Source organism: Ambystoma mexicanum, chromosome 6q (genome assembly GCF_040938575.1).
Source record: "Ambystoma mexicanum isolate Mex_15411 chromosome 6q, UKY_AmexF1_1, whole genome shotgun sequence".
Classification (NCBI taxonomy): Eukaryota; Metazoa; Chordata; class Amphibia; order Caudata; family Ambystomatidae; genus Ambystoma; species Ambystoma mexicanum.
Genome location: NC_090937.1, coordinates 1139465392 through 1139492641, shown reverse-complemented (window position 1 = coordinate 1139492641; position 27250 = coordinate 1139465392). Strand labels below are relative to the sequence as shown.

The 27250-nt window shown below is 42.9% G+C and overlaps 1 protein-coding gene across 3 annotated transcripts in view; it reads right to left on the bottom strand.

Moving 5' to 3' along the window:
- The window catches only part of GUF1 (GTP binding elongation factor GUF1), a 719613-nt gene that overhangs the window by 501152 nt on the left and 191211 nt on the right, over positions 1-27250 (bottom strand). For all 3 annotated transcript variants that reach the window (XM_069631727.1, XM_069631729.1, XM_069631728.1), the window contains one exon: positions 24498-24575. In XM_069631727.1, coding sequence (XP_069487828.1) covers positions 24498-24575 — 78 coding nt within the window. The remainder of the gene's footprint in view (positions 1-24497; positions 24576-27250) is intronic.

The following is a 27250-nucleotide window of genomic DNA, read 5'->3' as shown; positions in this document are numbered from 1 at the left end:
GCCAAACTCGCAGGTGTGGCTTTGTGTCCTTAAAACAGCTACATAACCTTCCACTGGTTCCAATGGTTGCTGTAGTCTTTGAAAAAATGTGTGTCTCTCAAAAGTCAAATTTTTCCTTGTTTACGAAAATGGTCCTGAATTTTCCCGATTGCGAGGTTACATTCATCTAGGTCTCCTGCTCCCAAACCTTCAGGCTCTGGTAGGCCATCAAATACGCTGCATCCATCTGGTCCCAAATGATGTAATAATAATGCTCGAATAATGCTGGAAGGGGCACATTTATCACCACCCATTGCCACTTTTTTTCCACCCTCCCATCTTACTGGTGGTGTTCCAGGCTCAGACAAAAATGGGGCTGCAGGGGGTATTGTTGCTCTGACCATATTTGTATGGAAAGAGGTTTAGTGGCACGGATTCTTCAGTAATCGACCAATGGCACACCTAATGGCTTTGGCTGCACTTGTTTACTTCTGAAGCTGTTTGTTCCCAGTCAGTTGTGTGTTGTTATGGTAACCCTCTGGTAATGTCACCATAAACTGGTGGGAGGGACTGTCCGACGCAGCGTCGAACATTAGCATGTCCTTTCTTCTAATCCCCAAGAGCAAGCTAGTCCGGCTTTACCCCTTCTTCAGTTCCCAATTTCTCTGCTCTCACCCCAGGGCGGGTGATTTTGTGGCAAAGTTTCTCCTCTCCGCCTCACCTGTTTGGGAGTGAGTGCTGACGCGGGATGCTGGGCACCAGTGCTGCTGCAGGGAGGGGCCTCTGTGTTCACTTTCCGCCCCATAGTGCAGTTTCCATCCGGTCGTCACCGGTGTGGAGTCCAATAACGTGCACCGCAAGACAGGCGGGTGAGACTTCAAGTCCTTTATTTAATGAACGTGGAGAGCAGCAGGTACAGCCGCCGCAGGCAACCACCCTCTCACGCTGACCCTCATCTGTTCAGAACTCGTGTGAGTTCTGGAACACAAGCAAAACATAACAATCAACCTTAAATATGTATTTAGGGATTCCACCACGCCAGTCCAAACTTTCTGTAGTAAACATGGCAGAGCAGTCTGGCTTCATTCCAAGGATGGATTAGGGATGGTACCAAAGTAGAATTAGTCAATGTCATAAGTAAAAGAAGTACATTACAAGCACCACGATATTTAACGGTTCATTTGGTATAAGCCCCCGTAGCGGCAGCCACGGAGACACACAAAAATGACTGAATGGTTCTGGAATACATGTATTCCAGAACCATTCAAATATTACGTAGGAATGGAAATCTCAGGAAGATTCCCTACATAACATCTCCCCCACCATAAACTTTACAAAGAAAACACAGAAAGGCAAAAAGAGAGAAAGAATACAAAAAGAAAAAAAAAAAAGAATGAAGAACTTTAACACAGAAAGTATACACGGTTTCAGCAGTGGTATCCAGCAACATGCAAAATCAATAATAAATACAATTCTTATCGAAGTTCTGAATCACTCTGCGATTACTCTACAAAAAACGGTCTCTTGACACGTTAGTCTCTGTTCCTAAATCCTGAACTTTTCCACAACTCTCCTGGTCCATTACATCCACATTTCCCATATCAGCGACTCATGTGGTTCAGGTTGACACATGCGTCCACCAACCCTTGCCACATCATCACTAGACCACTTCTTGCCATCCTCTAATAACACAGATTTTCCCGAACAACTTGTCACTCTATGTGGGGATCTGAATTTGGACTCTCACATTGTCCGGAGCCCGTCCGGAGGTGTCCGAGGCCCGGCCCATGGACCCTGCCCCTTTGATACCTCTTGGGTAAGCCTCCTCTGATGCTGTTGCTTGTGACACTCTGCCAAAGATCGTATTTGTGGTCGACACTAACTCATAACTGTAGCGTACATGCAAGGTGCCCCTGCGCCTTTACTGACATTGCCTTTCAACTTTGTTATGTTCCCATTGCGTTCTGTTCGATGTACTACTGTGCCGCACTAGGCCACTCCGAGTAGTGCATTGCCCCCATTATTGCTTGCTTATGGTCATTACTTATTTGATTCAGCATACCTGTGCTTTCAGGTCTATACTATACTCTGTCCCCAGTCGGCACTAAACCTGATATTATATTTAGCGCATGTTACACTGCGTGACCAGCATTTGGCTGCTGCACTTGCACTGCCACAATAACTACGTCTAAAACTGTCTTTGTTGTCACTGCACCTAGTATGGTCCTTTACACTCCTGTAGACGCTAGGCCTTTGCCTATTATTTCCAGTCACTGCTGCTCATAGTTGGCCCATCCTAGTATGCCACGGAACTGCCCCTGCCTAGCTTGCAGAGCATATGTTGATGCTGCCCTGCCATTATCTGGTTTGTTTTAAAGTATCCTGCGCACCTTGCATACTGTGCTTCAGGCCCACCTAGCTAAAGTGGAATCTGCCTATTGTGATCTGTTTAAAGCTTCTGTGTACCTTGCATACCGTGTTTCAGGCCCACCTAGCTAAAGTCGAATCTGCCTATTGTGATCTGTCCCAGAGCATTCTGTATACCGTGCATATTGTGTCTCAGACCCACTTAGTTAAAGCTAAACCGGCCTACTGCGACCCACCTCTCACTACTAATATACCAGGCCACTGCACCTATATATCTATATGATACTTATCACTCTCCAACTGCGCACCAGCCTAGTAGCCCACTCTAATGCCACCCTCCTAGATGAGAAGATTTCTCCCTCTCCCACCTCCCCTAGCATGGCACCCAAGCCTACTAGTCTTCCACATTCCAACTACCAGTCCTCAGGAAAATATATTTCGATGCCTTGTACCACGTACACGAGAAATCTTAAACTACGTAGTAGACTTCCCAAAATCTATGAGCCTCTTACAAGATCGTTACCACCTTCCAATAAGAAAACCAATTGTTACCATATCTCGACACCTAACAGTGTCAAACGGCTCATAACCCCTCCCATTTGTAGTATATCAGATATTCAAACTCCCACACTCATTTTCAAGGCATTGGCCACCAACAGCCCTACCCCTTGCCTTATTTCAATCAAAGAAGACAATCAACCCCTCAAAGGAGCTCTCCTTAACGCAATGTACCTGGTGGCTCATGCTATCGACATAGCTGACCTAATTACAGAAGACAGCCTAGACTTCCTAGCTATAACCAAATCATGGTTACACAGTGCTGCAGAACCTGCACTTTCGCTAGCCATCCCAGAAGGATATACCATTCTCAGACATGACAGAGATGGTTCCTGAGGCAGTGGAATAGCTATTCTATGCCTATCTATGAGAATAGTAGCCCCACATGGCCTGCAATCATGCGAATCCCTCTCCATTAAGCTACCACTAAAAAACTCCCAATCACTGACCATGCATGTAGACTACAGACCCCATGGGCCTATTAGTTCTTTTGATGAAGACCTGCATAACTTAATTGCTAGCAATCTGAAACCCACCTCCCAAGTACTGTTGCTTGGGGATTTTACCTTGGGTCTGAATGATCCTTCGGATAAACAGGCCCTACAAATAGTAAACTCCCTCAATGCATTAGGATTAACCCAAAAGGTGAGCGCACCCACCCATATCAAGGGTAGAACCCTGGACTGGGTAGCCGATCACAACTGCATAGCTACTATTACTTCTAATTCTCCCATATCCTGGACCGACCATTACCTTGTGTCCTTGACACTCTCCACTACCAAACAGAGACTCATAGCTCCCCAAGTAGCGCCATCCTGTCCAACCAGGTTAAAAAAGAACATAACAGTGGATAGTGTGATCCCCAATATTCTACCCACCCTAAATTCTCTGCCAGACAACCTGGACCCAAGCACACTGGTGCAAGAGTATAACAAGATCATGCTCTCCACTTTGGACAAAGTCGCCCCTCTCAAACTGAGAGCTAGTAAAGCTAAACTACACCTTAATAAGTGGTTCACTCCACAATTAAAGGACCTGCGACTATTAAAAAGAAAATGTGAAACCGACTGGCGCCTCCGCCCCTCTCATGAGAACAAAAATAAGCTTGCGTCCAGTGCATCACATTATAAAAAAGAAATCTGCCAGGCAAAAAGAAACTCTACAATGAACGTATAGCTAACTAACTCTAGTATGAAAGAATGATTCACAAAACTAAAAGAATTAGAGTCCCCCATCTCTCCACCCGATATCTGCATTAAAGACAAGAACTGGTGTTCAGAGATACAAGCACTAACCAACAAAATTAACACGCCCCTAGCCAAAATAAAAAATAAGGAAGACTCTCTGAACATATCTCAACCAACTCACTACCCTCTACCAATTGCAAATATCTCTGATCCAAATATCACATTCTGCTTCACTAAAACAACGATCCTTGAAGTGGAAAAAACAATCCTTTCTCTCAAACCGTCCAATTGCAAAGGAGATATATGCCCAGCGCATATCATAAAAGAGGCTGCGAGAGACCTCTCCCCTTCCATTGCTAAACTGATTAATGCCTCCTTTGCCTCCAACACTGTCCCAGCTAATCTCAAGCAATCATGGGTGCTCCCGCTTCTCAAGAAGCAAACCTTAGACACACTTATCGCGACCATTTACCGCCCTATCACAACAGTACAATATTTACTAAAAAGCTTTGATAAAATTTCATATTTACAGATCCAAAAACACCTTGAACAGCACAAACTCCTAGGGGTCTGACAATCAGGATTCCGACCATTACACGGGACGGAAACTGCCCTGATAGATTTGAAGACTCAGATTGATGAGTTGAGAGATCAAGAGAAATCAGCATTATTGTTACTACTTGATCTCTCAGCTGCATTCAACCTGGTCGATCATAAGGTCCTCTGCAGGCACCCTGATACAGCAGCCCATTTTTCCATAGGTGCTGTTAAGTGGATAGAATCATTCTTGAGCGACAGAACTAGCAGAGTATTCTCACCCTCTGCAGCTGCGGATCCCACCCCTATCATGTGCGGGGTCCCTCAGGGTTCCTGTGTGTCCCCCACTCTCTACAACATATTCACTAAGCAACTGTTCGATGATGTGGACCTTCTGGGTGTCACCTACACTAATTACCCGGATGACACTCAGATTCTCCTCCCTCTTTCTGGGGATCATAGCAGGGACTTGGCGTTGGTGAACAGAATCTATCTCATCATTCAGGCATGGATGGCCACTCACGGCTTATGCCTGAATGACAAGACAGAGTTGATAATCCTTGGCTCCCCCTCCAACATTTCCAAAGTAGGTCATGATTATGCCTCCATCATTGACAGCAACAACACCATTGTCTCCAAAGAGGTCAAAACACTTGGTTTCAACCTTGACGCAACAATGTCCTTTAATAAACTATTAAATTGTCTGGCCTCTACCACAGCCTACACATGTAAGCTGATTAGAGCAGGTAGGCCCTTCCTCTCTAATGACAGCTGCCTTATACAGGCTAGAGCTTTATTTCCATCAAGGCTCGACTACTTTAACGCCCTCTACAGTAGTGCCAATAAAACCATCATCCAAAAACTCCAAATACTACAGAACAATGCCATGGGAGCTGCACTAGGCATCAACAAGAGTGCACATCTCTACAATCAGACGTCATCACAAATGGTTATCTACCCACAACAAAATACAACTAAAAATCGCCTCCCTGATACAAAGCACTACACAATGTCGCACCGAGCTACCTAATTGACAGAATATCCAGAAGAATTTCCAGTGGACCCTCTAGAACTGTCAACACCAACTGTCTGGTAGTACCCAGATTCAAATCTTCTAAGATTGGCGGCAATACCCTCCCTCTGAAGGCCCGCTAAACTTTGGAACTCCCTGCCTCATTAGATGAGAGCTGACCTGCCCTACTCTTCCTTTAGAAAGAACCCCATCACTCATCTCAATCTGACTGAGAATTAGTCTCCTGGGAAACATTAGCACGTCAGTACTACCTGGTGATTGATTGTAAATATTGTACATCCCTACATACTAAGATGTAAATAACTCTGCCTTTCTGCATAACTTGATTTGTATATTGTATTTTGTATTATCGTCCTGTGGAGTGTGACTATTCGTATATTGCCTGTACATTATGTAACCTCTGTAACTATTCGTATATTGCCTGTACATTATGTAACCTTTGTAAGCTTCGCATATCCTTGCTGCGCCCTGCTACTCCCGGGTCTGGTGCACCTTATAAATGCAATAAACAAACAAATCTCCAGCCTTGATCTTACTGTCCACAACACAATTCTTGCGATCATAATACTTTTTGTACCAAACTTGTTTTTCCTTCGCTCTTTTGACGATCTTACTGACATCAATATGACCTCCACGATTGTTTGCAAACATCCATGCTGACCTCAATCGATTTAAAGCTAATCTGCCTCACATCATCGTAAATGGTTCCACTTCAGTCATGGAGTGTGGAGCGGTCCTATAAGTAATAAGGGCTTCATTCAGGGTCTCTCTCCATGGAAGTGCATTCGCCAAAGACAACTAGATAATACTTTGGACAAAACTGTTCATTCTTCTCAACAAGGCCATTAGCCATATGGTGATATAATGACGTTGTTATGTGTTCTATTGCCCTTTCCCTTAAGAATGATTGAATTTCAGCAGAGGTAAATTGGGCTCCATTGTCAGAAACAATCTCCTTTGGATCACCTTCTCTGTTGAATATTTCACACAAAAAATGTATAATCCTCCCAGTCGTAATGCTATCTTCAATGACACCCCACTCCACCCATTCTGAGGTGTAGTCTAACAGCACCACAATGTATATCTTGGAACTATCCAGATTCTCATACGATCCCATAACGTCATTTGCCAACTTGGACCAAACTTGCTCAGGTATCATCACAGGCTGTAGAGGAGTCTTTCTCACTCTCTTTGTTTTGTCACTTGCAGCACAGGTAATGCAATTCTTTACAGATTCCCCCATGTCCATCCACATTCCTGGCCACCAATAACTGTTTCTTACCCTTCTTTTCGTGAGATCTATGCCCACACGTCCTTCATGAGCTAATGATATTATCCTCTCTCTGAGACTGACAGGAGGAGTGATTCGATCACCCCTGTACACATGTAGTGCATCCATCGAAACGTCATCCTTTTCTTGAGAGTACACTCTCACGTTTTGGTCATAATCATTCCACTCGTTATTTATTGCTCTCCCGAGGTTCCCTTGTTCCAGGTCTTCATCTTCTGCTTTACACCACTCTTCCTTAGATATGCTTGGGTTCACCATGGCTACACTATCATCCGGGTCACTGCTAGACTCATCCTGACCATTTGCCGAATCCCATGGTAACCTTGAAAAACAATCGGCTACCATGTTGAGTTTGCGAGGAGTATAACGTTGGCGAAATGAGATGCAGTGTCTTCGATTGTAACACATGCACGAGAGGTTTGTGATCAGTCTTAACTAATATAGGTAATCCCCACACCAGGTTTCTGAAATGCTCCAGTATCCATTTTACGCCAAGTGCTTCTCTCTCAATTGTTGAGTTGTTTAACTCTGCATCCCTCAAGGTTCGAAGGCAAAAGCAATGGGAATTGACCTTGTTGCCTGAACCTGTTCTAAAACTCCCCCTAGGCCAATCTGGCTGGCATCCACTGAGATATTTGTCTTCGCCAAACATACCCAGTGTGGGAGCATTGTTCATTTATGTGTTCAAATTTTAAAACTCTAGTTTGCATTCATCCGACCATATACATTTCGCACATTTATTCATCACTCCTCTCATGTGCTTAGTTTTCTCTGTGTAATTTGGCAAAAATTTCGAATAGTACTCAGTCATACCTAAAAAAAACGTCTTAACTGGTCCTTGTTGCTTGGCTCTGGTATGTTCATTATGGAGTTAACCAATTCTCTTTTTGGACTTATTCCACTGGCATTTATTAAGTGACCCAAATATGATACACCCTCTTTCTTTATTTTGCAATTTTCCAACTTCAATGTGAGCCCTCTCTCCTGAATTACTTGCAGCACCCCCACTAATTTAGCATCATGTTCTTCTTCAGACTCTGCCGAAACCAGAATGTTGTCTTGGAAGCAATATACTCCCTTGAGACCCCCAAATAAGTGTGACATGAGCCCCTGGAAGACAGCTGCAGCCGAAGCAAGGCCAAAGGGCATCCTCTTGAACATGAAAGCACCAAGAAGAGTGACAAACGATGTTAAGTGTTTGGATTCCTCTTCCAGTTCTATTTGATGGTATGCTGAGGAAAAGTCTAATGTGATGAAATATTTTGCCAGAGCCATTGTTGTCAGCAACTCCCCTATGTTGGGTAGTGGATGTCTGTCTACCCAAATGTTCTTATTTAAATCCCTTAAGTACACACAAATCCATATAGCCCCATCAGATTTCTTCACCAGAACAATAGGGGACAACCATTCAGAACTTTCTGAAGGTTCTATTATTCTTTGCTCACATAACCTGGTAAGTTCCATCCGCAGAGCTTCTTTAGTTCCAATGGGAATTCCTCTTACTTTGTGCCAAAGCACTCTTGATGTCGCATTCCTCCTTCAACACACTCAAAATGGGTACTTTCTCACCAGGGCGAATTCTAACTCGAATGGTGGCCTGTTCTTCCCATCCAACAACAGACGACCCATTTCTTGCCATATACAGTTTACAGAAAGTCTCTATTTCCTGGAAGCGTGATTTCACCCAAGTGTAGCCTATAATGTCTATTGGTGCTTTACCGTATCCTGTTGCTCTCACTCTTGTACACAGCAGTTCTCCAGGCTTGCCCTTTAACTCTCCAATAGAAACATCTATATCTACCATTGTGTATGGTGATCCAGTATCCACCATAATAGGTATAGACACTCCATTAATATGCATGGTCACCCCAAGGTCAGTTGTTAACTTTTCTTGTTCCAATTGTGAGAATTTGTACATGTTGGACATCATCCTCAACAATGGATAACCTACTGCTATGCCCTTTGCTCTCTTCAATTGACCTGACCATATTCTGTTGTGATCTGTTTATACCTTGTTGGAATTGTGTGTAACTCCCTCTTCCACGAATATTCCAGCACACTTTGGCAAAATGTCCAATGTGACCACACTTGTAGCATTCAATTGCTGCTGCCGGACACTCTTTTTCAGCGTTGACATGTTTATACCAGCCACATTTTTGGCAACAGTTCTGGAATTGACCACTGTAACTAGTCTCTCTTCCTCTCCTGGGATATGTTTTTGAATTACTAGCAGCCATCCTCTTTATTAATGCGACCAAAGATACATCACTGTCCTCTTTCTCCTTTCTTTCCTTTTGGAAGGACTTTACTTCCTTTACATCATTGCTCTCAAATCTCTCCTTCATACATCGCTCCCCCATCTCCCATTGTCCTGGCAATTTCTAGCGCTTGTTCTAGCGATGGATCTCTAGCTTGCCATAGTCTTTGTTGGATGCAGGAGTCTGATACATTAAGCACCAACTGATCCCTCAGATACTCATCAGCGACGTCTGTAAACTTACATATGGACTTGAGATTCCTTAGAGCAGCCATATATGTATCTATGGATTCATTGTTCAATTGAGGCCTCGAAACAATTCTATCTTTCCAAAACAATATTGATTCCGTTTCCAAAGTGTTTTGCTAGCTTCCTCAAATTTCCAGTTGTTATCACCAGAACTCCCATCGGTAGCATCCAAATCAGGAACCGCTCTCAATATTCTTAACCCTTCTGCTCCAATACAATTTAATAGGGCGACTTCTTTTAGGTCATCACTGCACTTGGCTCCACCAATGGCTCTTAAATATACCTGGAACCCATCTACCCATTGTTCCCACGGACATATGGGGTTCCCAGGTTGAGGCAGTAATTGAATTGGAGCAGTCACAGGTTGTATAGCCATCTTGCTTCAGTGGGCCCTTTGTTCAATAGCAATGTTGTTCAAGTCCATAAAGTAAGGCCTGGTATGGACACCGTTGTTGTGGTGGCACACTGAAGGTTTTATTTGTCGTCCATTCGGCTACCGTGCTGTGATTATGTATTTACAATTCACTCTCATCCACAATGCTGCCTGGTTACTCATGCATCACAGTATGATTTTTTTAAAAACTTTTTACTGATATCAAATGTTCAGGTAATTTCGTACTGATATCAAATGTCCAGGTAATGCATATGAAGTCACTCCTATATCCTCTAATGCAGCCTAGATACCATGTGCAGGCCGTAGCATGTAGAAATCGTTAGGATTTGTCCGTCGGTTGCCGTAGCAACAAAAACATTTCTCTAAAATGGGTGCCACGCTCCTGCACGCATAAGGGTCCTTTCCTCTAGTGCACCAGTTGAGGAGTTCATAAAATGCACTCCTACCTCGATTCTCCGGATCGATATGTCTCCTGCCCCAAGTTCAACATGCGTCGAAGGAAACTTGCCCGGCACAGCTTCTCGTCCGTCGTTTCACACTGTGCTCTTTACGGCGGTGCACAGGCTGCTCATCTGAGACGCAGTCCTCAGTCGATGTTGCTGCCAATGCTCAGCATTTCCTTCCCCCGTGGGCTTACCAACCTCGTAAGTGCTGTACCTCGTCGCCAATGTCATAAGTAAAAGAAGTACATTACAAGCACCACAATATTTCACTGTGTTTATTTGGTATAAGCCCCCTGAGCGGCAGCCACCGGAGACACACACAAATGACTGAATGGTTCTGGAATACATGTATTCCAGAACCATTCAAACATGACGTAGGAATTAAAATCTCAGGAAGATTCCCTACATAACAGTCACACATAAGAACACAATAAAGGGAAATCCACTCACTATTTTTACTGAGAATACTTTTTATAATAAAATCATGTAAAGAGTCTAAACAACCCCAAACCCATTTAATGACCTGCAGCAACTTTTATAGTAGGCAAAATATAGTCTGCTATTTGGAAAACTTAAAAAATGGAAAAGCACTTCATAAAAGTGAAGAACACAGTTAAAGGTCAACAGGATAAAAATCCAAACTATGTCCTAAATATAGCAATTCCCAATATAAACCAGTTACGGGCTACCAGTTAAGTATTGTTTTGAATACTTACAAAGAGCATAATATAAAACCTCTTGATAAAGTGCACAAGTACTATAATTATAACCTTTCTGCAGCCTTTGACTTGCTCGATCATAAAAATCTTTAACTACACTTTCTTCAGTTGGACAATGCTCCCCTGCAGTTATCGAATGGATTTAGGCGTTTCCTTCTAACAGGATGTCCAGAGCATGTTCGGGACAGGCCTTTTATGACTTTGAGACATCTACGTGTGGTGTAACTCATGGTGCCTGCCTGTCCCCAGCACTTTTCAACATTTATTTTCGTCCTCTCAGCAGTCTTTTGTAGAGGAAAGGGATAAAATTCACCAACTACGCTGACGACACTCAGCTGCTATTCGAGCTGAGTGGTGATTACATGGAGGATACAAGGAAAATACAAAAAATGTATATATACTGGTGATAGACTGGATGTCAGCCAATCGTCTCTGTTTGAACAGCGCAAAAACTGAAATGTTTTGGATCTTTTCAAACTAAAAAGCTGGATTCACACTTCACAGATGCCATCCAGCTCATTGGGGGATGATGCCCAAGTGGAAAGCATGGTCAAAAAGTCTCAGTATCACCTCAGACTGCCGAGACTTGTTAAACCATATGTCAGAGACAAAAATTGAGAAACTCTAGCACAGGTTATTATAATACCCAGGCTGGACTATTGTAATGCGATCCTGAGTGGAGCAAACAAAAATAACATCAACAAACTACAATTCCTTCAGAATTATGCTGTACGCATTGTGAAGAATATTACTAAGAGGGAATATATCACTTTCTCTTCGGTCACACGTGAGCTTCATTGGGGCTCTCGGTGGCATCACAGATTCTCTTTAAAAATGTGACCATGGCCCATAAATGTATACATGGGTCAGCTCCGGCATATCTAAGGATTTCCTTACCATGCAACAAGGGAGAATAATGCGGTCTACCAATGTGATGCTAGAAATGCATTGGAGGGACGGGACCTCCCTGTCCTTGTCCTGTAGTCCTTCATTTGTGTTCTGTATCGTTTTCTGCCCAGGAGTCCATATGGGACTCCTGGCAGTGCAGCTCTTCCGGTTTTTGGTTTGGTGTACAGATCCACGGGATACCCTTATAGCACCCATGGGTGGGGGTACAACCCTGTGCCCCTAGTGTATGTTTTTGGACACCTGTGTGTGGCCCACAGAGCAGGGTATGGGCTGGTGGCAGCTCCATGCTGAATTTGACAGGTGCTCCTAGTATCCTCCATGTTCGGATACCCAGGCCTTGCCATTGGAATCAGTTGATTCCGGATAGGAAACAAGATGGCCCCTGTGGCCTCTTGCTTTCTATTGCCTGTTACATTATTTTCCCAAAGACTTGGGAAGATCTGACTCTGTTCCTTCCCCCTGACTGACTGTTGGGTGGAAGTTCCATATATGGTGTTGTTGTGAAGTCCAGGCCAGACTGGCTGGAGCCTTCCCAGTGACTGTATGTTGTGGGTACACCCTGTGGGTGGGACCTGGGTGAATGGAGTGTGTGACCAATATGCACTTCTTGTTGTGGACGTCTGGTTTCTAGCATGAAAACACAATGACTAAGACAGCCCTGCCTGAAACTGGCATGAATGCAGTGTGTAGTGTTGATTGGCTGGGAACTTGTCCCAATACACATTCCATGTTGTGAGTGTCTGAGAGGGAGGAGAATGGCCTGAATGCACTGTATGCCTGATTGTCTGACTGACTGCCCTTCTGAGTGATAGGTTTCCTGAGTGTGACCCAGCAGAATGAATGGGAGATCAACTAGTATATCTGGGGGCCTATCACTGCTAGAATTCGTTCAGAAGCTGAAGTTGAAACGGATGCTTGATCGCGACAACCGAGTCTGAAGAAGAAAGTTGACTGCTGTCTCCCTTCTCCAAAATCTGAAAGCCGCCGAGCCGTCAGGACTGATCCAAGAGAGGACCTAGTTAGGCACCCTCTTCCCGTGCTCCGAGGGACCATTGAGCCCTGCTAACCTTTGCCGAAGCTCCCTCGAAGTCAGACCCTCGACAGGCTGCTGACCAGAGACGGGGACCGCCGGGGTGAACCGAAGGTAAGTACCGGACATTCTGTCCACTGCCGTCGACCAGGGTTCGCAGGTTTGTTATAACCGCTGGAGGCCTGTCGAAGCCGTGTTGCCCAGAAGCGGGGACAGCTTGACGCGTCCCATTGACGACCGGAGCCGCAACACTCCTTGGGCTAAGACTTTTGATTCACGGATGTGCTCGTCGCTGCCCACCTTATCCCATCGGAGAAGGCCAGGCCGTCGGCACGCCGAGGAGCATCCGCCGATGGGTTTCCTGCCACCCAACGACCATAAAGACGCCAGGCGGCTCAACGCCCTTGCTGGGCCACAGTTCTTCACAAACTCTTTGCGGTCCTGAACTATCGACATTGAGGTGCCCTACACGCCTCTTCCTTGCAGGACGTCTTTGCTCCGTTGGCGACAAGCACCGCTTGGACCGAAGCTGCCGCCTCGACGCAGAGTTCACTTTCTTCAAGTGATCTCGACGATCCGTGGCTCCTTCTTTAAAGGGAGCGCTCAAGAACGATCCGTCGACGACCCGTCGTCGAACTCTGCTATTCCAGGTACATTGTGGTTGTAGAAACATTGTAGAAGGAAATAAGACTAATTGAACAATATATGGACTGGGCTTGTGATATATCTTTATTTTACAGGTTGACCACATGGGGGGGGGGATCTCCACACAGAACTGTGTCTAGTGGTAGGGGCCAGTATTCTGCCAATTGTTCTAACCAACTGCTTTCCTCCTATATCTATTGTTGGTTACGTGATTTGTGTGACATTTAACCAGAGTACAATTGATGCACTATAATGAAATCTGATAATAATTGTGGTACCACTTAGAACTGTATATATTTGCCATTGTAGATTAACTGAGTACAAAGTGAGTTATTGCGATTGTGTATATAACCTTGAACCTTAATTATATAAAGACTGTTTTAACTAATAGTGTGTGGACATTCCTTTGTGGGGGCTTGGAGACTACACTGCACTTAAGAACCAGCATGCATCACCTCCTGAGAAGCTAGGCCTTGATTGCTCGTCCACTGCTACCAACAATCCTCTGTGCCTCTCCTCTACTATATAGAGAGCAGGAATACAGACACCCCGACTCTAGTCTTTACAACCAACACCCTCCGTATTACCTGTCAAAGCTTAAGAGAACAAAAGGGAAGGAATGCTCCTCAGGCTTCACATTCATGGAACGAACTACCAGTTATCTTTAGAAGATAACAATGTCTCTCCACCTTTCACAAGCATCTAAACACTGCACTATTCAACTAACGCTGCTTGCCTGGATGCACAGGAGCATTTTTCTATTTTGTTAGTTTTTTTTATTTGTGCCCTGATGTCCTCGGGGTGCAGCGCGTAATTAACAAGTAAATAATTTTAAAAAGCATATGAAATTGATTTCCATATAATATCTGGTACCAAAATTCACTTGATCATAAAAAATAATCTTACTAATTATTACAAACTAATTTGGGCACAAATATATGGTTTTTCTAGTTTTGTGACAGGTTGGGTTTTAATGTATCTATGATTCTCTCTCTTTTGGATTACCACAAATGGTAACATCTCTGCTCCTTAGGAAAACCCCTTTGGGGTCCCCAAACTTGAGTGTATGAAGGTGATTGAGTTGTAATCTCATGAACAGCAATTTGGGTCAGTAAAGCTTTTTAGGTACTGAAGGGGAATCCTGCAGATCCCTCGCCAAAACCCTGCCTAAAGTCTCCTCCCAGGTGGCCAGGACAGGACAGACGCTCACCGGTGTGGAGACAATGCCCAGGGTAGAGAGGAAAGTCCAGGGGATGAGCCACAGTATTTTTCCACTCAGAGGGATACTCCTGCCACTAGGTCAGAGGAGATTATCGCTTATTGCCACTTTAATATTTCCCAACCTCCTAGTGAGTACAAGATGGAAAGCTCAACCGTTGTAACTCCTCAACCCATTATATCAACAGAACAGGACTTATGTAGCCCTGAAAATAAACATTTTCCTCAATGCCAAAGGTACACCAAAAGGAATGAAGGAAGTGTTACATGATGTATATCATCAATAGTAAGTCTAAAACTCCCAATCCATCTTCTAAAAATATTAAGGGAATTAAAGTCACCCTTAAAAATATAAAAGAAGTGGAGGAACTTCAGTTTCTTAAAATGAACTATGTGTACCAGAATTCCTCAGGGTCTGTGACGAGGAAGAGGACCGAGGAGGCATGCAGAAGGAAAGGACAGGCAAGTAGGCCTAATAGCTTTTGCCAGGGCCAGGCAATTAACATTAAAGGCCTGCACCTAAAGTCAATTGCCCCACCTGAGAAACATAAAATGCTGCAGCATAGAGGAGCAGAAGGAAAGAGCTGGAGCAGGAGCTGGAAGGTTTGAAGTAGTAGCAGAAGGAGAAGAGCACAAGGCTGGCAGTTCATGAGAAAGTGTGACCACTTAAGGGACGCCGGAACGAGATAAGAGCAGTATTCACTTGCAGGTTCTGAGTTGGTCCTGTGCTCCCAAACCCTGTCTGGCTGTGGCTGCACTGGAAGAAGTTGATGTTTTCCCCATGTGTGCCTAATAGCTGTGACTGCAGAGCTGAGGTTGTGCAGATACCAGAGGCCTGTGTGCAGAAGAAAGCCGAGGGAAGTAGGAGAGAAGGAGACTCTATGTGGTCGAGGCCGGATCTGAGACACCCGTGCTGCAGAGGGGTGTGGGTCCCAAGAGTGCCTCAAGCAGTAGTAGCAAGAAGAAAAGTCAGGAAGTGGAAGCTGCTTGCAACTGCAGTGATTTGGAGTTGGTAATTGAAGCTCCATGCTCCAATTCGCTGAAAACTCCTTGCCGGTACCTGTAACCAGCTCATTTTAAACATGTATAGAAGTAAGAGTGAGCAAGTTGTTTGTTGCCGTGGGAAGTCCTGATAAGAAAGAAAACATGCACGTTTAACAAAAGTCAAAGTGCTCGTGTATAAGAAATATCCTTCATTTTTCATTTTTGTAGTAAATTGCTTTACCGGAGTGGTCATGTGTCTCCAATTAAGAGGGAGAATGCCGCTTGTAAATACTGGAGAGGTAGCAGCTGATTTGTTACGAGTATTTACATCAAAGAAAGGTCACGTATGAACAATGGTGATTCCGATTCACATTAAAGCAGCATTCTCAATGAATGAAAGTGAACACAAGAATTTACAATTGAAATTCTCCAAAGGATGGTTGCATGTACCCAATTCTGTTTCCTTTGTGAAAATCGAATCTGGTAATATCCAGAACAATGAACTTTTAATTGTAGAAATTGCAGATGTAACAAGAACAACACACATTAACCAAGCCAGTAGGAACATCCTTTTGAACGTGAAACCAGCCCTAATAAGAACTATCCACCTACATATTGAAGTTGTTACCAATGCAGAGTCCTCTGATATAAGGGTGACAAGGTTGTCTATGGCTAGAAGAGTGGCAATACAGCTTTGGGGTAACTATTGGAATCAAGGAGGTGTGCATAAAGCTGGGGAAGGGAGCTGGGTGCTTGCTAAAAGAACTAATCAAAATCCTGTAGACTTTAGACTGTGGACGCTGAGCGAAAGAAGCCCTCTAGAAGCCAAGACAGATTCTAGTGGCAGCTGTAAGACAGAAGAGGCAAAGAGGCCCCTTTTTTGTGGCATAGGAAGGAAGAGTGCTGTGCTACCCGTGGAGGTCAGAGTCTTGTTTGTAAGTTGCCTAACAAATCTCAAAGTACAAAGTTGCAGAAGAATTAACAGACCTCTGGTGGTCTACAATATTGTCAGAAAACATATTGAAGGTGGTTGAATCAGTAGTACACTGTGAAGCAAAAGGGCCTGCTTTTACAGTGCCATTAGCAGAAGGGTGTTGCCAAGAGGAATGCAGCCCCCTTAGAAGAAGCATTCTGACAAGTTATAACAAAGACGCTGCAGAAGTTAAGTAAAGAGAGACAGTTGTTGAAGCAGAAGTTGTACTTTTGTTTTGAACTTTATCAAGTCTATGCTGGAAGGAAGTTATCCACGATTACCATTGGTGTGGTTTTCTTTGTGGACATTGGAAAGGGAACTTTTACATAATAAGCGAAAAGTTAAAGTGTGCATCTCATGCCGAAGTTAGATTTGCAGTGTGCTGTGCACTCACTCCTAGTTCCCCAGTGGTAGCTCTTGCCTACTGGGTGATGCCAGACACCCAGGAGATGGTTTTTGCTCCTGCTCATAGAATCTAACATGTCTGGAGATGCTTGCGATCTCGTGCAGAAGGGATGTGACCTAGCAGTTCAGGCTGGACTGCCCCTTTTGGGGTGGGACAAAGCCCAATTTGCATATGGTCTTTCTCTTTCTGTAATGGCTGGGTAGGTGAAGAATGAAGCTCTGGAGGGATCCCCAGAGCAATGGCGGTGGGTAATATTAATTCTAAACCTTCCAGCCATCATCTCTTGCGATTTGCTATATAAACTACCAAAAGCAGTACAACATAAAAAATTTGCAGTTAAAGGGATACTTCAACAGGAGTCCCTTTGTGATGGTAAAAATAAAAGTCTAGGAATCAAAATGAAAACACCAAAAAATATAGAGGCCTAGACAAGTCAGCAAAAAAAAGAATCCCAAAAATGAAATTCTGATCCAACAGTGTTCTTCAACATTGCACACATATAAATAGTTATCTTGACAATGCATGATCCATTCATCTTTCTCACTAAATGTAAAATAACCTTCCGGTTGAAGCCTTTCCTGGATTCATTTTCTGAAATTCCAGTCTGCTTCTGCAGTTCCTTACATAATAACATTTTTATGATGGCCAGTGCTTCAGGGAATGGTGCATGTGGGGTGGGGGGAGGGCTTAGAGAAAACATGGTGCAAGGTGGGACGTCTGAAAGGGAATTGTGCAAAGAACAGAAGGAAGTGGGTAGAACCATGATACAACTTAGGACTTCTAGACACTCTGTGCCTAACAGAAGACTTGGTCAACATCAGGATCCCTCAAAGTTATAAATCCAGGAGCTCTGGAAGAGAGCAAAAGCTCTCTCTACCAGACCTAACAATAGATCCCTCACAAATTTATTTTTTTATTGTTTTGGTTTCTTACAAACCTTTACAATTTCACAGGAGAAAACACACAGTTATACAGTTTTTGCAGAGAATCATCAATTATTAAATTAATTCAACATTGAGTTTAGACATAAAATAGAATTCAAAAGCTTGAAATTCCAAACTTTGTACACATCAGTAAAAACTTGCAAAAACAAAGTTAGGATCAAATCACCTTTCTTAACAGAAAATTAACTGTCCCAATTAACTCAAATCACAGACATTTCTCAGGAAACTTGTCACAGATATTTTCGACTTAAACAGTTGTCATGGAGCATTCTGTGCCAAATATAGTCTCTTTGTACTTCAAAGATAGAGACTACAAACTTAGAGAAGTACCTAATCCTCTGTGATTTTAAGGCAGGACACACCAGTAGAATATGCTGTAAGGTTTCAACAGTCCCAACTGTTTTGCAATATCTACACCAGGGGACAACCTCATTGGTCCGATTTCTAATACATAAAATGTGTCTGGTAGGTAAGACATTAAAGCGGAAGCACATTAAGTCATTGCGTAATCTCTTGCTTGGGTATTTACACAGGTAGCCTTCCATATTTGCCTGCCATTTCCAAATAGAGCAGGCTGAATAATACAATTTAGAGTCTTCAATGATTGATTTCGTAGATTGCCAATCTGAACCCATTAAGCTAAATTTAACTTTGCCAGGTTTGTTACATAGTAAGCTTATAGCTAGACCTAATTCCATCAAACAAGTCTCACTTTCTGTCTTTAAGGCAGCCATAAAAGGATTCGGAGAATCAAGATACACACAATTATACAGCGTTTCTTCCTTGCTGGTTTTGCATTTTTTCCAAAGACATAGTCTTTTCCAGACTGCATAGGGGGAGAGGGAATGCAGACCAAGTTCATATCTGATTAAGGTTAAGGGTATACATTTCGGCAAGAACCATAGCACTGCTCTCCAGATTCTCCCTTCAGTAATTATCAGATGGGTATGTAATTCCTTAGTAAATAATTCTATACCATAGGTTAAGCGTGGTATAACCTTTTTATATAAAAGTCTCTCAGCGGCACCATAGTAAATTTACCAAATTTATTATCTATTGCCCTCAATTGCCTAATGGCAATGTCTGCTTTTAGATTTAGCTGTGTTTTTATCAGGGCAAGAGAGTCCTGACCAGAAAAATAGAAACCTAGGTCCTTAAATGAAGGTAGCGCCTTAATTCTCTTTCCTTCACATAACCAAGTAAAGGCATTCTCCTTTTTATTCTTATTGCCAAATCTAACAATAACAGTTTTTGTTGGGTTAGTTTTCAACTTAATACCCTCGACAAATGATTGAAAACCTCTTAGTAGCCTCTGCAAGCCAATTTTTGTTTTGTCCAGTAAAAGAAAATCATCAGCATAAGCCAACCAGTCAATACACACATTATTAAGCTTGGAGGAAGCCTTTACCACTGAGGGCATTTTGGGCTCCACACACATACAAATTAAAAACCGTCGGGGCCAGCATACAACCCTGTCTTAAACCATTCGGAATTATAATAGGTCTGGAAAGTACACCGTCCGTTGTCAAGCGGACCATTAAACTGGTGTCAGTGTATAAGGCAATGATAATCTGGAGTAGTGGAGCAGGTATTTTGAGATCCTGTAGCTTCCACCAGAGGAGTTGTCCATCGACAAGGTCAAATGCTGAACTAAGATCCATCGATGCCACAAACAAAGATCTAGTCCCTTTTACCATAGAGTTGGCTATCAACGTTTTTAGTACTAGCCCACCACAGTCTGTTCCAATGTGTTTTTTGAAGCCAATTTGTTTGTTGTCAAGAATGGATTTTTCAGTAATCCATTCTTGAAGTTCCTTTAGGACCAACGAACAAAAACTTTTGGACTCGGGGTCCGCAATTGCAATTGGCCTATAACTGGATGGGGACATACGTGCTCCCTTCTTAAAGACAGGAATAACGATGGACACTTTCCATGATAGGGGTATAAGCTTGGTCTCCAAAATGTTGCTATACAGTATATATAAGATTTTTCCCCAAATCACAGGGTCCCTTTTTAAGAGTTTATTAGATAGATTATTCGGACCCATGGCTCCAGAGTTTTTGGATTTCCTAATCATATCAGTAATATCATAGCTCGAAAACTGGGGTTCAGACATAAGCAGTTGTTGGTTGCCTTTGTTCAATGCATAAAGGTTTGTAAAGTGTCCATGACAAACATCCTCATTGATTACATTTACTGCCATATCTTGTTGAGGTTCTTCGATTGCATTTATCAGGAACCAGAAGTTTGAACAGCAGTGCCCTCGCAGTGCTTTCAACATAAGCTCACCATCTTGCTGCATGCGTACTGCTCTATATTGGATATGCCAATTCTTATAGGCTTGCTTGATTTTGTTTTTCCTCTTATAGAAGTCAGAGGATGACAGTGCTTCCTTTTTTAATTCTCTCAGATCTTTTCTATAAACAAGTTTCCGTGTATGGATCACCATATCCATAGGATGTTTACGTTTTGGTTTTACTTTGGTCCCTGGTGTAAAACAGGGGGCCAGATTGTCAATGGTGTCCTTAATATATATAGAAAAGTTCAAAAGAGAATAGCATAGATCGCAATGAAACTCAGTCATTAACCGATAGTCGCTTATCATAGTTGAAGTAAACTTCACGTTTTTGGTATGGCACCATTTAATTCTGTTTCCCTGCTGATTTATCATCACACCATGAGTATATTTTTCTTTAATTGGGGTAGGGAATTTCAAGGCCATTTTACAGGTAAGAAAAGAGTGGTCACTAGAACTAGAATCAATCACCTCCAAATCATATACACTCCTAAAAATACCAATAGACACAAAAATATAGTCTAAAGTGGATTCCAAGCCTCTGGCTTTCCAAGTATGTTGGTGCCCTCGAAGGAGCTCCAAACCCAGTGATTCCGCAAAATGTAGCCACAATCTGCCTCTCAATACTCCCGAGCCACCAACCCTCACAGACTGTTCAGCATTGGCCAGCATTTCATCCCCCACTAACATATCACATAGACAGTTTGCATTAAGATCCCCCGCCATAATGATTTGACCTCCCTGGTATGTCTCACGCCAGGATTCAATTATAGATCCCAAAACGGTCAGTTCCTTACCTAGTTGTAAATCGGACATCTCGCTGGGGTTCCAATAGATATTAATAAAAAAAAAAACAGAGGGACTCGTTTTCTATATCCATTTTGAACGCTGCAACAAGAAAGTGGTGTTCCAGACACCATTCCCCCATTTTTGACAAAGAGTTGTTTTGTTTAATGGCTATTAGTAATTCACCTTTAGAGCGGCCTTTGTTGGAACCCCATGCACACAAATTGACCACCGTAAACCCTTCCCCGCATAACAGTTCCCTAGACCAGGTTTCCTGAAGAAAAACAAAGTCAAATTGTTATAGAAAATTCATGCATTCTTCGTTGTTCAAAAGATTCACATTTCCCCGAGAGTTCCAACTCACAAATTTGAAGAACGAGGAGGAGGCTAGAGGGTATTACTAAGCTTACTGAGTGAGTCAATAGACTCCCTCAGAGTCAAGGCGAGCCACCTCCATTCCTGCTTGTTCAGGTTTGATTCCTCATCAGGAGGATTAGTGGATTGACTAGGTTGAACTTGCACCTGTTCAGACATCATAGTTTTCTTTTGAGCAGTAGTTTGTGACTTATATTCATAGATATCAAAACCCAGTTTTTGAAAAGATTCTGATTCCTTCAACATAACCGATCTAATCAGAGCAGAGGGTATAGCAAGTCTCACGTAATCGTATCTGATCCTATGAATGAAATCAACCAGGGTAATATCGGCCGAAGTGATCAGACTAAGTTCAGGCATGGTAGAAAGTAATGAAAGTATGTACGATCGATTCAGTGAAATGGGCACTTGCTCTTGGAAAAGTGCTGTCAATATAAGACCCGGGATTTCAGGAGAAATAGGTTGTTTCAGATCGGTTCCCATATTGTCAAAAGGTGAAAACCCATTAGTGTATACATTTTCCTGTAGTATAACCTTTTTGTCAGCTCTTCCCATTCCATGATCAATTTTACCCGTACCATCCTGCACAGAGCCTTGGGTAGAGACAAACTTCTCACCAGTTTGCATGCTAGATGGTTTCTTACCCAGAGTAGAACTACTTGTTGGAGTCTGATTCTCACCTAACACCTTCAGGATAATACGTCTAAGTTCTAGCTCTTTTTCCTCTTCAGAACAACCAAGAGACACTACATTATTGTCAAGGATACAATTGGCATTCAGATTTTCATTCAGTTTAATTTTACTGTCTGCTGTTCCGGCACTGCTGTCAGCATTCAACTCCAAGCCATTCGAACCCTTGTTAATAGATGTTATTGTCTTTTTTGGATCAGAGAGACTCATAGTATGCTCATCATAGTAGGGTTCTCGTGGCAGGCAGGCGGTTGACATTCCTTTGGAATGCAGTGGATGGGTGAACTCCCGTGCAATAATGGATGCACACGCATCATGGAGATTGGTTCCCCAAACGCCCTTTAGGGTAGTATTGTCTTTAGTTGCTTCAGTGAATGAGGACCTTTGAAGATTTGGTACATCACGTCCAATTTCTTTTTTAGCTCTTCACTTAGAGTGTTGGCCCCCTCTGAAAAGGAGTCCCTCAAAGGAATTCCCTTGTCACGTGTGAGACCCATAGCGTTGGTAGTTGACAGTGCATGTGTGTCTAGATTAGGATGGACGTAGTAGGGTTCACAAGTAGAGCCCCCTCTATGGGCTCTAACTGTTGAGGATCCAATTTTCTCAAAATATTTCAGACATTTTATTTCTGGCTGCATTGTTATTTTTTTTTTTTTATTTTGCTTTGCCAGTTTCTTACTTTGACGTTTAGAGATTTTTACCTCATATACTTCGTTATCCTGGATCTGGGGGGGGGCAATTTATTTCCTTGACCTTGTCTGTATTTTGGGCCTGTAGATTATTGGTAGGACTTTTTGGAGGCATCCCCTCCCCCACAGTCGGTGTGGATGGAATAGTGATTATGACATCAGACAAAACCAGGTTTTCCTGGAGAGTGTTCGAATTGTACCTTATTAGCTTAAGAAACTGCGCCATAATGCAGGGGGTTTCCTTATTTAATGCCACTGAAATGGACTCCGATAGGTAGAGGGGTATTTTAGATAGTTCTAACGATAAGTTGTTCAGAACCTGTGTTTGTTTTCTCAGTTCGGTTAGAAGTAGTCTATTAAATATACTTAGAGTGGTAACAAGATCCGAACCCAGACCCCCGTCCCCCACCTGATTGTCAAGTTTCACTTCAGGGACAGAGGCCTGCCCGAAAGCAGTTGGACTGATTGGCAGTTCCAAAAAGTTGTCATAACAGAAACTACTATCTTTCTGTCCATTAGAAGTCACAGAGACAGCTTTGCGCACACAACCATTTTCCCTCCCCACAGTGAGCTCTAACAGTTCATCATCAACGAAAAGAGGTTGCGAGGGGTCAATAGTATCCTCAATAGTTTTGCAGTATGGTGAACAGTCCTGAGCACATTGCAGCAGGGCTTCTTCCTCATCACTAATTACAAGGAGAGGAAGAGCAGCAGCCCGCGCCAAACTGGCGCGACACGTGCTAACAGCGTTGAAAAAATCTGCTCTTATATCTTTCATTGGTTATCCTGGTTTCTTTTTCCCCATCTCTAAACACACTTACTTGAAAACCACAACAGAGACCTAAATCAATCCCTAAGTGTGTCAAATTATTTTTACCCTTTAGTGGCCAGCAGTAGAATATAGAGTATAGCCAATCGAGAGAAAATCTTGCGGAGAAATAATACCAAACATGCACAGTTACAGATAAAGAAGTCAAGGCACTCTTCCCACTGCACACAGCGAACACCAAACAGTGCTTTCTCGTGCTTCCCGGTGCGCTCGCGAGTGCACTGCACCACAGGATTTAATAGGCAAAAAAAAAGTGCCCGAGGCATAGAGTGGGAGGAGCCACGGGCGCACACTGAAAAGAAATTAAAGAGAAAAAAAATAAAAGGCTGTCAGAAACTCTATTCCCTCCAGTGCACATAGACAAAGTCACAACACAAGTTGAGCGGGTCCAAGGGAGGAGAGGCAGATACAACACACACGCTGAATCACCTCCAGGCAGCGTGGTGTAGCTGCTAAAGACGTCCTCCAGGCCGTGTAGTGAAGCAGTCCTCACGAGCCACAGATGTCGGGTCCGGCCAACAAACAGTGCTTTCTCGTGCTTCCCGGTGCGCTCCCTCACATATTACTGATGCATTAAATGAGTGCAAAAATACTAGAGCAGACAAAAACTAAGAGCGAATATAATTCCAGGAGAAGATTGCATGCACGTTTATGGTAGCTAATAAATGTCATTGCATACAAGTGGAACCCAACATATTATTGATTTACCTTGTTTATAACCGGAATTATAGATAACTGTGCTTCAAATGCAAGAAAAAAGTTTGCCACAGTCTGTGCTTGGATACCCTGCAAGAAAATCACACAAAGGTGAAGAAAAGTCAATAGATAATTGATTTTATACAAATTAAGAAATATGGTCAAATGTTTTGAGTTATAATGATGAAAATGTAGCCATGCAATACAGCAAAAGAAAGCAATACACTAAAAATCTTATCAGGTTCATAATGGACAGTGAAATAGCGACACAGTATGTTGTACTAAGTGACCAAAGCTACGGAAACACTTGAATTTATAGATCTACTCTGTGATAATAAATTGCTTTGCGAGGTTAAAACACTTTTACAGCAAAATGCAAATTGTCCACTACCTTTAATAAAACATGTAAAACACATACTTTAAACAGTACAAGATCATAAGGTCTGTTCACCATTCCATTTTCTAAATCAGTGGAAGTCAACCGACAGGGGAAGAGGACATCTAATTCTCTTGAATGAGAATATATACTATATTTTAGACTGACCTATAACGCATACGGTATTGGGGGAAATCCAGGATATTTGCATTAGAATCCACAACTGAACAGAACAGAAAGAGCATTCAGCTTTTTCCAAAGTCTAATTGCATTAATGCCGGGATCTCCCTGTACGCCGCTGCACAAGGCATGGAGCATGTGCACAATTATGGGAAACCATATCTTATACTATTAAAAACCATCACGCAGCACTTGTGATGCATAAAGACTAAGATAGCTCAGTAAGTTAAGCGCATACCTCGGGCAATTATACCACTAATTATTGTTATCAACCACAGAAAAATTGCCAGGTATCTGGTATGCCGAACCTTAGGTGGGGGGTTCAGGATATCTGCGATATTGTAGGAACACTGCAGGAGGACACCATTATCCCTTCATGAATATGTGGATCAGGAGAAAAACGTGGAAAACCTTTGTGTTTTCCTCCCACTAAGCAACAGCAAGAATGGGGCTGTAATTCATTGAAATGCATTGGGTTTTTTCAAACCCCACTTGTTCTTCTGTCTCTATTTTCTCAGACGTTTGTCAAACACGGATCCTGTGAACATTCATACCAAAAATAATCATGTCGCCATTTGTGTCACCAACATAAAATCCAGTGCTTTATGTGGGGTAATAAATTGAGGGTGGGCCCTCATTTGGGAGAGTGGCCTAAGAATTGATGGGCGTGGCCTAATTGATGAGCATGGCCTAAAGACGAACATGTAAAACTGGTTTGGCCTACATTAGCAAGTTCATATTGTTTAACAGACTGCTTGCTACATGCCTTAAAGTATAACAAATCAAAGCCCAAGTTCATTATTTATTGGACCCTTAACTGGGCCATTGACGAAAGGATAGGTGTTGAGGTACATTAGCAGGTGTATTCAAATTTATAAAGAATTAATTGACAATTTCCCAGAACCCCACATAATAATCTTCAAGGGAGTCCTTCATTGCATGAGGTCGCTAACAGTGCTTTTTCTCACCTGTTCGTCTCCCTTTTGCCTGCTAGCTTTTCACAAAGGACAACGGCTTAAAAGCCTTTACTGGAGGGCCATTACGTTTCAGCCATAAACATGAGGAAATAGTGGCCACATGGAGGGATGCTCGGCTTTGTGAAGCAATTAAATTCATGGTGCTGAATCCCCTTTTGCAATCTGCATTACTTGCTGGCAACATTTCCATGCAGGCAACCAAAGCCCTAAATGCTTCAGGGCACCTTTTGCCACCAAAGTCCTTAAAATCCCTGAAGGCATGGATGGTGTCTCGGATTGGGACATGAAATTTCGTACACAGTCTTTGAATCTCATTTTCACCATAAAGTACAATTTCTTCATCATTAGGTACATTCTTTGCATCCAAGACACTAAACCTGGCTACAAGTAAGAGTCTGGAGCACACCTTTTGCCGAGGCTAACTGAAAGGCTTTGATAAAATTGCCTTTCATTCAGTGACACAGAGTTTGCCCTTCCCTGGGAAATATGATCACTGGCAGCCATTTCTAGCTGTCTTGTGTTTTATGGTGGCATGCTGTATGTGGCATACAAAGAGTCCATGACCATTTTAAAATGATTGGCCCCACCAATTTCATCAATTGTGTCCGCAACGGCCAGTTCAAGGCGGTTAGCTATACAATGCCAAGATAACACAAGAATTGGGAATTAAGCTCACAATAATGTTGTCACCCCACCTTTGCTTCCAAACATTACAGCTGCACCATCAGAACAAATAGCAAATCCACATCTCATGCAACAGGGTCTTCGTGATGCCAGCATTCTCAAAATATCCCAGAAGAGCTGCCTTTATGGTCAAGGCATGTGTCTCTTGCAGCTCCACTAGTCCCAAGAAAATGGTGACTGGGTTACCATGAGCCCCCAAAAGACTCGGATAAATAATCAATATTGATTTGTTGCTGATGGTCGTACTCTCATCCACAAACACATCAATCTTTGGCTGCGTTCTCTGATATAACACACTAACTTCTTTTGCATTTCTGATGCAATATGTCTCACTATCTCAGTTACAGTAACATTATTGCGCAACACACAACCCATTTCACTGCCATTCACTTCCTGAAGGTCCACCAAATCAGGGTGATCTGTGAATGGCCGATTCTTTTTGGCCAGGTAGAAAACAGTGTGAAATCTGCATGCGATTTCCAAATGTTTGCCACTGCTTTGCTGCATGGCTTCTGTCATGTAGTTATTTTTGTGCACTGTTAGAATGT